Raw genomic sequence first — 12,737 nt, 5'->3', positions numbered from 1 at the left:
CAATATTCTCAGCAATTTAAATAGAACGTTAATATTTTTAAAATACATTATACAAACATCAATGTATGGAAACAATACAATGTATTGAGATTTATAACAACCTAATAAAATGGATGAGTATTCTTAAAAAAAAAACATAAGTCAGAGATAGAAGGTGAGTCCGTTGATTCCTTATCTTATAAATGACGACTCAAGCCAGGTGGCCAGAAACCTGGGAAGAAGCATTTCAAATCATTCAGGGTGATCGTGGGGGCATATTAAAAAGGAAAGATGGTCAAAACTCTGCAAAGGAGCAAGATTTTGAATGGTTGCAAACCACCATGTTGACTCTTTTTTATACAACCCTCCCCCCCATGAAGGAGACTCCACCTTCATGAATTCCCTATAAATACATTATTTATGTACATTGTTTTATTGTATTTTAATCTGTACTTATTATGGTTTATTGTAAACCACTCAGTCGCTCTGAGTGAGATGGGTGGTGACTTAATTTGAAATATAAATTAATATAAATAATTAATAATAAATAAATGAGAGTTGGAAATTCCTCTTGTGGTTTCCAAGATTCTGTATTTACCCAAAGACTGGACATTTTGTGTTTCCATTTACCTTAAGGCTTGAATTTAGAATAAGAGAAAAATTAAAAGCATAATGCATTGAAACTCACTCCCATGATTGCTTTATTAAAGAAAGAGATACAGTAGCATACTAAAGGAAAATAGCAGAATCAGAATTCATCTTTCAATGTTTATTCTAACACTCCATATATATAATTAAAAAGAAGAAAGGAAATGCCTGGAAATTTGTTTTAGCTCTAGAAGTTAGAGAGTTGGAGGCCACACATCTTAAAGTTGCCAAGGTTGAGAAACACTGTTCCAAAGTCATGTTGACAGTCCTTTCAATATCAGACCAAAATATGATAACCGAGACCACATGAATTAATGTTCCAAATCTCAAATCGCATTCCTAATAGACAATTGTAATCAGTCGTAACTGAACCTTTCCTGGGGTGTCCAATACATTTTCTGTGGTATTAACTTGATTTTAAATTAACATGAAATTCGTTTCTCTGAAATTCATTGTTTGTAAGCCTCCCAGAGTCTACTGGAATGGGCAGCCATAATGCACTTAATCAAACAAACAAATAAATAAATGTCTCAATTTTCAAAACAACCTGCCATTGTTTTGCAAAACCAGGCCATTCAAGATCATTAGTCCAAAGGCTGCAGATGTAAGATTAAGCAAGAGCGTAATCATTCTGATTCCTTTTAAATACAGGAATAAGCTTAATTCTTCTTGATTTCCTTCGGTCTCTTCCAAATACGATTAAATTTGGAACCAAACGGCAACTTGATGGGAATCACAAAATGTAATGGGGCTAGATTCCTTGCAACTGGAGAACTGCTGCAGATGCTCCAAGATACAATCCTCTCCCTTCCTCTCCCATTCTCCGTTCCTTCATAAATACAGAAATTCATTAGACTAATGTCTTATCTCTTCTAGCATCTGATCTGGTGGTCCCGGACAAATGGTACAGAAATCGTCCATCCATTCAGGTAAGCCATATTGACAGGCAATGAGAGTCCGACGTATGCTGAAAGCATCAAACTGGAGAAAAGCTATTTAGCTAGATCAGTGAATGACCGAAGGCAGTGGATTTGTAATAACATAGGTTTCTTGACTTCCTGGCCCCAAACCACCGATTTCTGCAAACTGCCTTGCTATACCCATCTAGCTTTGCATCTAATCCCAGGTACCCAAACTCTAAATTTCAGGAACTTGATCTTATTCGTAGGTTCAGTACTACATGGGTGTTTTGGTTTATATACGTATGTACATTAAGAAGAAAAGAGAGGTTCTTCCTTCCAGCAACTTTAGTAAAAACAGTGGCCTAGATTTCTAGGTTGAATTGAACCAAACAATCAAGCAAAGAGGAAAAAGAAAAGAAAAAGAAAATCAGGGGTATTTCTGCCTTGCAGTCATCTTGAAAGTTCATTGTGTTTTTTCACCAAATGTCAGCTGCTGTTTTTCCTATTTTCCAGATGCATCTTTCCTTTTCCTATTACTAGTTGTAGGAACTAGTTTCCTGTATTCCTAGTTGTAAGAGCCTGTGTCTTAATGCTCAGCTGTAATGCAGGATGTAAGGCTGAGGGCCTGCTTGCCCTCCTGCTAAAAAAAGTTCCTCTTTTGAGAAGCATTTTATTTCTTAATTTCATCATTGATTTATTTTGCCCTGCATTTTTAGCTTTAACAAATTCAGCTATTAGAATTTAAAAAGGGAAAAATAATCCCAAGGGTTGAAACAGAAAAGCATAGCAAAATAAAGATTAAAAACTTAACAGAGCAATATTAAAAAAAAATAAAACTTGTTAGGAACAAACTTCTCAGTGGAGCAGAAATACAAAGTTGATTATCAACCAGCATAAATGCCTCCTAAAAAAAAGCTACAGATGTATTTATTCTAATGTATTGTGTATTATTCCAGCTTTTTTGAATAAATGTTCTTGATTCTATTAACATTTATTTTATGCTATCTTAGTGTTTTGTTTCGTTGTTGCTGCTGTAAAAAGACATATAAAATAATTATCTCCACTAGCATCTCATTTGGGGTGCTTAACCTTTGGCAAAATGGCACCATCCAGATGCAGAAAGAAAGTACTGTATTAACAGGCTTGAGGAAGCCCATGGTTAGCAGAAGTCCAAGAATAATCCAGTAGACTCTCTAGCCTCAGAATACTGGTAGCAAAAGGAAATGGAAAATCAGGGGAGTGGATGGGTAGGAAGAAATGGAGGTTCCATGAAAGGGCAATTTCAAGATACCTGAAACCATAAACTGAACACACCATATAGCAACATTCTTTTGCACATACACATTGCTGTTCTCTTTCCTGTTAATATCAGATAGATAGATAGATAGATAGATAGATAGATAGATAGATAGATAGATAGATAGATAGATAGATAGATAGATAGATAGATAGATTCAAGATTCTCCCTGATCTGACCCTGGAATGTATGGCTAGCAGGAAAAAAAATGATAATTCTTTAACTCATGCAAATAGAGGAATGTACTACTGAAGATATAACCTTAAGGTCTCTTTCCATGTTAGTCACCACCAGTTCACCACCGGCTCAGCATACACGTAGTCCTTGACTTGCAAACATTTGTTCAGTGACCATTTGAAGTTACTACAGCGCTGAATGAATAGTGGTTATGACCATTCCTCAGAGTTTTGGCCATCCCAGCACCCCATGGTCATGTGATCATGATCTGGGCACTTGGCAACTGGCTCGCACTTACAACTGGTTGTAACACCCCATGATCACATGATTGCCATTTGCAACCTTCCTGCCAACTTCCCTAGAAAGTTAATGGGGAAGCTGGCAGGGAAGTTTGTGAGCTGCCTGGGACTTGCAACTTCCTGCCAGTTTCCCTGCTGACTTGACTGTGGGAAGCTGGCAGGAAGTTCCCTTGCCTAGCGACCGTGGGATTTGGTTAACGATGGCAACCAGGACTGCAGGGATTGCCATCACTAAGCGATGCAGTCGCACTTTAGGACCACATCGCTTAGCGACATAAACTCTTGTCCCAATTGTCATTGTAAGTCGAGGACTACCAGTACATACCCACATTAACCAAATAATGGTTTATTCAATGAACACAATTTTCTTGGTTGGCAAGACATGGTGAACCATAGATTAACTGCATGGATTGAGGTTGTGCAATACAGTAGGCTACTTTGTGGTGGACTAATTTGTGCCTCAGTGTATTGTGTCCACACAACCTATGCGAAGCAAGAAGCATTTTTCCCTAATGCACAGACTAAATTAAATTCAACTCTGCTGAAACCACTGCAAAGTGATTGAGGATGGATAATACATGGATAGTTTTATAGAGCAATAGTGGCCCTTAAGGTAGCTGAGTTTCTAGGGCTTCAGCAAAAGGACTTCTACTTCTTATCCTGAAATATTCCATGCTCCTCTTTTCCTTCCAATCAGGCATCAAGCCTCTGTGCTCGCTCCAGCCTTCAACTGAAGCCTTGAATTTTGATTCTTCCTCTGGTCTAGAGCTCTTCTGTCTTAGCTAGCTTGCTCTTGAATTCTCTGTCAGGCTTCATATCAGAGACTGACAGAAAATCTCAGAAATCTGTAATATCACTCTTGGCCCACTTAGCTCAATACTGTGCTGTTCATCTTCATAATGAAATGTATCTTTCCTCCACTGAACTCAGGGTGGTCTAAACTAAATGTGGTTATAGGGTTACCAGATATCTCAACAGGCAAAAGAGGACACGGACAATTGGAAAGGAGGACAAATGGGGGAAAGGAGGACACGCTGTTTAACTTTCTTGGCATTTGTGACAAAAATTACAGCAAAAAACTACAAAAAAAAAATCTACTTGGGCCTACACGTATACGAAATTATTTTTTCCAGCATCAGAAAGCTGCTTTTTCAATCACAATATTTTTTCAACAAATCTTTATTTTCAAGAACATATGCTAGCAATAATACAGAATCAACAATGACACGCTTTTCAAATTTAACCATAGAAATGTATAACGAGTCATGTGATCAACAGACTCCAGTGATCATAGATTTGAAGGGGCTGGATTGAAGCTGATTGCTGGAATCAGGAAATAAATAGAGTAAATCTTAGCTTTTGAGTCTGTCAATTGAGGAAAGAAAGAAGCAGACAATTTAGAAGGTCACCGTACACGAAAATTTGAATGACTACAGCTGTGAAAACAGTCCAAAATTAAAAAAAAAACAAGACACTCATAAAGCTGACAACATTTGATGTTAAGGTTATGCCTGCTGGATGGAGGACATGAGGACAAAAAGGAAGGCGTGTCCTCCTTTTGCTGGACATCTGGTAACCTTAGTTCCACATTACCCTCACAGCTGGAGTTGGAATTTAGGAAAAGTCCAATTAAACCCAGGCAATTTTGTTACTGTGCAGGATGGATCCAAACTTTATTATTATGTTTCAGTCTCAGTATTTATACTTGTTGTGATAGGTTAACAGAAAATCATATTTAAATAAAATTGAATTTATTTTCAGAGAGAGAGGGAGAGTACGTGTATGCAATTGATATGCATAGATGTGTATAATGCATATTGTATACACATTTATCATTATTTGGCTGTTCCATATTTATCATTTGCTTGACTCAATGTTTGTTCCAATCCTCGAAGGACTATGCATTTTGCAGTACGTAAAAGGCCTCACTGGCAACCTGCAGTTGGTGCCACATCTCTGAGAGCATAACTTCTTCCTGAGTTAAAATTTTGCCACTGATCACACCAATAATGTCAGATGAAGAGAATACATGGTGGCTCAGCGTCACCCAATGATCTTTGTGGCTGATCTCCTCAGGCAAAATGTAGAAAGTTATATACATGTGTGAAGCAACTACAGATGTTTCTCTTACAGATATGCAGAAATGATATCTCTTCTGAGACTCAGACCAGATTTATTAATTTAACTTCCCTGCCCACCCCACCCAACAACACCTTTGATTTTAGGCATGATTCTGAAAATGAATTCCTCGTTAAGTGTGCATTTCACTCTGTCTTTCCCACGTCTGCATTGTGCACACACACAGTTTGTAATGTTACAATATATTCAGCCATTGCTTCTTGTTTGATTGTGTACTTATTTTCTCTGTTCATCCCAGCTTCCTTCTCTACTCTTGTTGCTTTGTGTATGAAGTTTTGTTCAGAAGCTTCTCAGGAATCCATCTGTTGCGTCTCTGGAAAAAGACATGGCTACTGATGAAGCACTGTAAACAAACAAGCCCAAACTGGCTAAGATTCCCAGGAATTATAGTTTACTCTGTTCCAATGGCATTCTGTTTCCTGTGTTCCTTTTAGCCCATTAGGAATTCATCCATTGCCCGTGGCTGGGAATTTTCGGAGTTATCATCTCAGGGGATAGAGGGGATGAGGTTGAAGAAGACTGTTTTGCCATATACCCATGAAGATCTGTGGTTTGCGTTCCTGTTCCAACATTGCAACTGGAAGGGAGAGCTGGGAGATCTCTGATCTCCACCTAAAAGCAAGATAGGGAAAAAGTGTGATTAGAATCAGGCGGAGGCAGCAACGGTTTCCAACTGGGTTGCAAGGTAAAACCAGAGAGAGTTACTACCACAAAACTAATGTAAATCAGTAAGGAGGATGTTCCTGTTTTGCTGGCTAAGGACAGAATCCCATTCTGGAACAATAAGACCCTTTCCAGATATTCTGCTACACTTGTGTGACAGTTGTGTGCTCCAAATCTTTTTTTTTTTAAAGTTTCCATCAAGTCATGCTTGATGTCTTGTAATCTCATGGTCTGTGATGGTTTTTGGCAACCGTGCAGAAGTAGTTCATTATTGCCTATGTGCCTGGGATTTTTTTTTTTTTTAACTTCTCAATCTAGCCTCAGTCTTAGATTTCCTCATGGTGTCCCATCCAAGTATTAACTGCTTAGCCTTTTGTGGCCAACTAAAATTAGCTAGGATCAGCCACCTAGCTGAGCCTGCAATTCGTAAGCTATTGATCTAAACACCAACTACAAGCCAAACACACCAGGGACAGATTTTGCTTCCATTTTATTATTATAAAATAATTGATCCCCTACAGGATGGAGGACTTTTCACTGAAGGGTACGGACTGTAATCTATCAGCCTAGTCCAATGCAGATTGGTAGAAAGGTAGTTTTTTACTTCCTATTCTAGGCTAAGAGAGAGGGATTGGGCCAAGCTTTCATGCCTAAAGGAGGACTAGAATCTGGGTCTCCCCACTCTTTGCCCAGCACCTTAATCCAGGGTTCCTCAACCTCAGCAACTTTAAGATGGGTGGACTTCAACTCCCAGAATTCCCCAGCCAGCATGGCTGGCTGGGGAATTCTGGGAGTTGAAGTCCACCCATCTTAAAGTTGCTGAGGTTGAGAAACCCTGCCTTAATTACTACACCACACTGGATCTCAGTTTGTTTCCATACATGAGCTTATATGACATAACCAAAAAACAAGAGATCTTGCAGCTTCCTCTCTTGCACGTTCCCTTTTCCTTGCCTCTGGGAACACACCTGATTTCTTGCAAAGGGCAGTCCCTCTGTCTGCCACGCACGTAGACAAACACACAAGCACTCCCACCCCCTTAAAAATCAGCATTCATCTCTTCCCTGCAAAAACCCATTACATAACCCTGTGTGAGTGCATGCACACACCCGTGCCCACACCCATGTAACACCATCCATGCATGCAGTATTCCCCTACCAGAACAGGAACATACAATCGGCCACGGGGTACCCTGCTTGCTTCCCGTGCTCTTCATCCTGTGCTCCCATCCTTCGCTAAGCCCTCCCACCCCGCAGCCACACGTATCCCATCAGAAACCTTTCCCCACTCCCTTTCCCCATCCCAACCCCGCCCCCTCATCCCCACCCCTTCCCCCCTGCCTGGGGAGGAGGCGCTGCCTTTGTTCCGCCAAGGGTTAACCCGGATTGTGTCTGTCACCCAGTTGCCCGGATGCTGATGTAAGGGGAGAGCTCGAGAGATCCCTTCAGATTGCAGTGAGAGGAGGCGAAGGACCAGCCCGGGAGAAGAGGCTCGCCTGGAGCATCCTTCATCCACAGCATCATCCTTGGCTGGACCAGCTGGATGATGCTGGTACCCGGGCTGTAGCATTCTTCCTTCTCTACCCTCCCTTTCCTGATGCCGAGAGCATCCCCCTCCCGCTAAACCCATCAGGATGCCGGCCTCGGTATTGTCCCTATAGGGGGGCACTGGGGGGCCTCGCCTCGCCGTACCCCTTCCCACCCCACCACCCCGTTTCTGATTGTTGCTCAGAAGGGCGACAGACAAAAGCCATGTCCGGTGGCAAAGAAGCAGGTGGGGTCCACCCCTACCAGTCACAGCAGAGCCAGCAGCACGCTCAGTATGTGGGGCCCTATCGGCTGGAGAAGACTCTGGGGAAAGGGCAGACCGGTGAGTCTCTGGCAGCTTTCGAACTGGGGTCTGGAAAGAGAGCGCCAGTTCCACAGGGTGGGCAAGGTGCGACTAGCCCAGCAGCTGAGGAAATTGCCTTCATCTCGGGCTCGGATATATCTAAAGATGGGGGATAATAAAGGAACATCTGGGGTGGTTTGACCAAACGGTTGAGGTTAATCTGGCCCACTGGGAGGAATAAAAAAATGCGGGGAGGTGGTAGGTGCGTGGAACTGTTGATCCTATGGCAGAGTAAGGTGGGGTTAAAAGGGTGGGGGAGCAGATGGCTCCACTGGACATTTGGTTGGGGCTTGTGGGGTGAAGGCGTCAAGAGAAGGTTGTATCCTCACTTTCCTAGAGTTTCTTTAGGGGGAGTAAATGGGAGCCCTGCTTAGGGCAAGCAGCTTTTGGGTAGGTAGATGTGGGGTGGGGTTTGAGGAATAGCCCTGGAGACGTTGGGGGTGCTGTGGGGGACCTCTGAGAAGGGAAAGAGTGTTAATATCGTCTGTGCTGGAGTTAGAGAAGAGCACTGAATGTTTCCCCTGTTCAGGTGTATTTGGGGTGCTCCTAACCTGCAAGAAACAACATTGTAATAGTAAAAAGGCATAGGTTTTAAAAAGGCTACAACTACATTACTACTTAACCGCAAGTGTTGTTAGATTCCTCGAAGACACAGTGTGTACATGGTCACAGAGAGATGTGTGTTCCATATCTTTGTAAGAGATGTGTGTGTGTGTGTGTGTGTAACACACCACTTAAACAGAGAGAGGAAGGTAGTGATGGATTTTACAGCTGGGTCACTTTGAAGCCTGCTTGGCCAGGTGATTGGGGCCTGAAGGTGCAGCTATTGCTTTTAAAAAAACTGCTGCAATGGCCAGGTTTGGTTGGGAAGGAAGAAAAATCCAAAAAGGGGGAGAACACAGTTCACACAAGATTTACGCTACAAAGATAACCTCTTAGGGATGAGGACCTTGGCATCCTGATCTGTTTTATCTCCATCTCTGTCCTGTGGAGAGTCTGGATCTGAGGACTCAAACTAGGGGTGGCGAAAACTGTTGTCGGAAGGCCTATACATTTCTCTCCCCCACCACCTCTTCTCCTGCTGCAGCACTCTGTATGAATGGAACAGGGATTTTTTTAAAACTCTGCAGGGATGCTGATTCGACTGTGCGGTTTATACGATGGGCTTGGTTACAAGAGCGACTGCTTAAATAAATGCCTAAGACTGGGTTTATGGAAATTTGTCTTCTGTAGCTCCTCGTCTTCTTTCTTGGTCAGGCACTGGAGGGAAGACTGGAGAGGGGGGGGGGATCTATCCATCTCTGCAATGATGCAGGAAAACTCAGACCACAGGCCTCTCTCCCCAGTCCTTTAATTTGTGTGTGTCTGTGGGTAGAATGAGCTTTGAGGCTTCAAAAGGGGGTGGTGGATTTCTGCAGTGGCAGGAAAAAAAAAAGACATCCTGTCTATAGAAGGGGCCAGGATATGTTTGCGTATGTGTGAGTGTGTGAGTGTGTGTTTGGGAGTCGTTATTTTTTTCTCCCCAGAATCATTATAATAAAGATCTGGAGCAGGTGGGTAAAAGAATCAGAGGAGGCAGCAGGGAATAAGGGATGGCCAATTTTGCTGAATAATCATTTCTTGACTGTGGCGGCAGGCAGTTCATACAAAGATGATTCAAGAATATCCCTGTGAATGGGCAGATGGATGGATGTTGTTCTTGGCCTGGGGCGGGGGTGGGGGGTGGGGGGGAGAGACCAGGTTGTTTCTGATAGCCCAGGAACTGGAAGGCAACTGGGGAAGGCAGGAACAGTAGGACAAATGGATGCCTCATCCAGAGAACAGAGAACTTAGATTTATTTTACTTTGATGATATTGGCATGGATTCCCATCCATTTATTTCCTTGACTTAAAGAGTTTTATTAGAGTAAGAATGTTCAGTAGTGAAGGAGATGGACAGACAATGAGTGAAGCTCATAAACAAGTGACATGCCCAAGGTCATCAAGGATATGTTGGTAGCAGAGATGCAATTAAACAATGGTAGATATTTCAGTGCCTCCTTGATGACCCTGTTTAGTTTTGTTTTCCAATCCCTGACAAAGCTGAGCTGGGATTCTCCAGATGGAACTGGAGTGTATGATGAATGGCCTATCTGTCGGTGCAATGAAGAAGCATTCGGACATGGAGAAATCGTTTTGCAAACTTTGAAAAAGAATCTGTGGATGATACGATAGCAAGCATGGCCGCACTGAAAAAGTTGTTCTAAAATTATGAAAAGATTCCAGTAGTAACCGGAAGCCTCACTTTTTGCAATTAGAATCATTTAAGTAAGTTTCTTGCTTGCTGTCTGGGCAGAGATGCAGCTAGTAGCCTGCTGATCTTGGATTTAGGAAGTCTATCGGTTATGAAACTGCAATAGACAAGATGCCAAGGAAGTTAATCATACTTCAGTCCCATTGAAATCAGTAGGACTCAACATGATTAGTTACTGTTGTATTAACACTTTTCAGTACTTTAGAGAAGGCATAGACTAGGTTACTAGCCTTTTAATATCTATGCCACATACAGCATTTCCTGGTAGTGATAAGGATTATAGAGTTTGGGTGCATATTTGCCAGTATATCACAAGTGCAATTAAAACCTAGTTTTATCCTGAGCATGCTTATGCTGTTCTATGTAAGCTAGGATCTTTAATTAACAGATTACCTTGCAAACCAACATATTGCCCGCATCCCACAAATATGGACTGACAACACACTCAGGATATTGACAACATGCAGAATGTTGTCAGTTCTTGATTTCACTAGAACTAAAGCATGAATGGTGATACTGGAGCAAAGCAAGGGGATATGCCTTTGGAAAATCTGGTGGTCTTAGGGCTATTTGCTAGACGTGGTTTTGACATTCTCTGTCCCCAGTGCCATCCCAAAGCAAACTCTCTTTCTAGCTCAGCTTATGCTGCCCATCTTTTAAAAGGCAATATTACGGTTATTTCCCATGGATGTTGTGAGCTGTGTGTATGTTTCACGTGCTGTAGAAAAAATTAGCAATAATACTTGTTGTTGTTGTTTAGTCGTTAAGTCGTGTCTCTTATTTGTAAGTTTAGGTTGGAGAGATACTAACAAAGCTCAAAATGAGCTCGCACTCTTCATGTTTGGAAATGTTAATTTTTTTCGCCCTATAAATCAAACATGGAGATTTCTCTACCATCCTCAAACTTTTGTTTAAATTTGATAGGGTTACTAGAAGATATATGAATGGGGTCTACTCTATGGGAAAATGGCCAACCTAGCCCACTGATTTGTTCTAAAATATTATACTCTATACTTAGTAATACAGCTAAATAGTTTTAGACTCTTAACTTTTATTATTTATTTATTTATTTAAAATATTTGTGTGGGCACCCATCTTAAAACCAGATCCCAGGGTGGCTCACAGCCATAATATAAAACAGTATCATACAAAGGATTTAAAAAAATCCACTCAGTAAAAATAGTCTTAACTTCACCCCCTTCAAACTTTGTGGTAAATATATTGTTTGACTCGTGGGGTCACGAAGAGTCAGACACAACTTAACGACTGAACAACAACAAAAAATGTTCTGACTTGTTCTACTGACGTATTTATTTGTTATATGTCATATCCAGCATTGCCTTGTAGGAGCTCAAGGTGGCATACATGGTTCTCCCTTACCCCTTTATTTTTACCTTCACAACAACACTATCAAGATATCTTAGACCAGGATGATAACTGGCCCAAATCAACAATGAACTTCAGGCTGAGTGGGGAATTGACCTCTGGGTCCTACGAATCCTATTCCACCACTTTTGATTTTCATCCTGCCTTTCTGTGATAAGACGTTCAAGGTGGCATACATAAAGTCATCCTATATTTTTTCCTCACAGCAACAACTGTGTGAAGTAGATTGTGCTAAGAAAAAGTGACTACTGTAGCCCCCAATCGCCCAATGAGTTCAATGGGTGATGGAGGATTTCAGACTGAACCTCCCTGCTCCCATTCTAATCCTCTTATACTAGCTGAAAGTCTAGTTTTCTCTGTAATCTGGCCTTTCAAATAATCTCACCAATATTATTTCACAAAATATACCAGGTCATGTAGTACTGCTGTTTCTGTCTATTAGGAATAGTCATTTTTTCATTGTATCTCTTTCTGACAAATCCATTTTTTCCTCCCTATTTTTGTCTTTTGGAGATGGTGCTAGCATGTGGTTAGTCTGAGTTATTTGTGTATATGTTATCCTTCAGGTTTCAACTGCAAACTCCAACTTAAATCTCAGAAAGCAGAAGAGATGTGCTTATTTTACATGGGTGCAAGGGTGTCAATCCATAGGCTGAAATGGTGCGGTATTGCGCAATGACATTTCACACACTGCTGCTGCCAAAGGAAACTTTGAAACATATAGCAGGCAATATGTTTGGGGGGGGGTGTTGAGTATCACCCCCAGCCAAACACAGCTCAAGATGTATTGAAATTCAATTCCCATCACCCCAGGAGATAGTCCAACACAACCAGCTAAATGGTTGTGGAAAGCTAAAGATACAAAGATGTCCTCAAACTAAACATTGGTGACTTCATGGAGACAACCTTGTTGTAATGGGACAGATTTGTCACTGAATGGTTTTTTCTGTGTGTGTGTGTGTGTGTGTGTGTGTATGCGTTTTGTTTACTTCCATGTGTAGTTTATAGCTCTAATATTCCTCAATAGTTTCCCATCCAAGAACTAACCAAGTCCAGCCTGCATA

General features: G+C 41.4%; 1 protein-coding gene across 1 annotated transcript in view; it reads left to right on the top strand.

Moving 5' to 3' along the window:
* Positions 1 to 7,838: 7,838 nt before the first annotated feature.
* The window catches only part of BRSK1 (BR serine/threonine kinase 1), a 44,666-nt gene continuing 39,767 nt past the window's right edge, over positions 7,839 to 12,737 (top strand). Inside the window, exon 1 of the mRNA XM_088142713.1 lies at positions 7,839 to 7,973. Within this exon, the coding sequence (XP_087998839.1) occupies positions 7,856 to 7,973 (118 nt within the window). The 5' untranslated portion in view covers positions 7,839 to 7,855. The remainder of the gene's footprint in view (positions 7,974 to 12,737) is intronic.

The sequence above is a fragment of the Python bivittatus genome, unplaced genomic scaffold (genome assembly GCF_059951505.1).
Source record: "Python bivittatus isolate LINGU-HERP-01145 unplaced genomic scaffold, Pbiv_v1 ctg000440_np1212, whole genome shotgun sequence".
NCBI lineage: Eukaryota > Metazoa > Chordata > Lepidosauria > Squamata > Pythonidae > Python > Python bivittatus.
The sequence above is the reverse complement of the archived record's forward strand: the minus strand, read 5'-3'. Positions and strand labels throughout refer to the sequence as shown.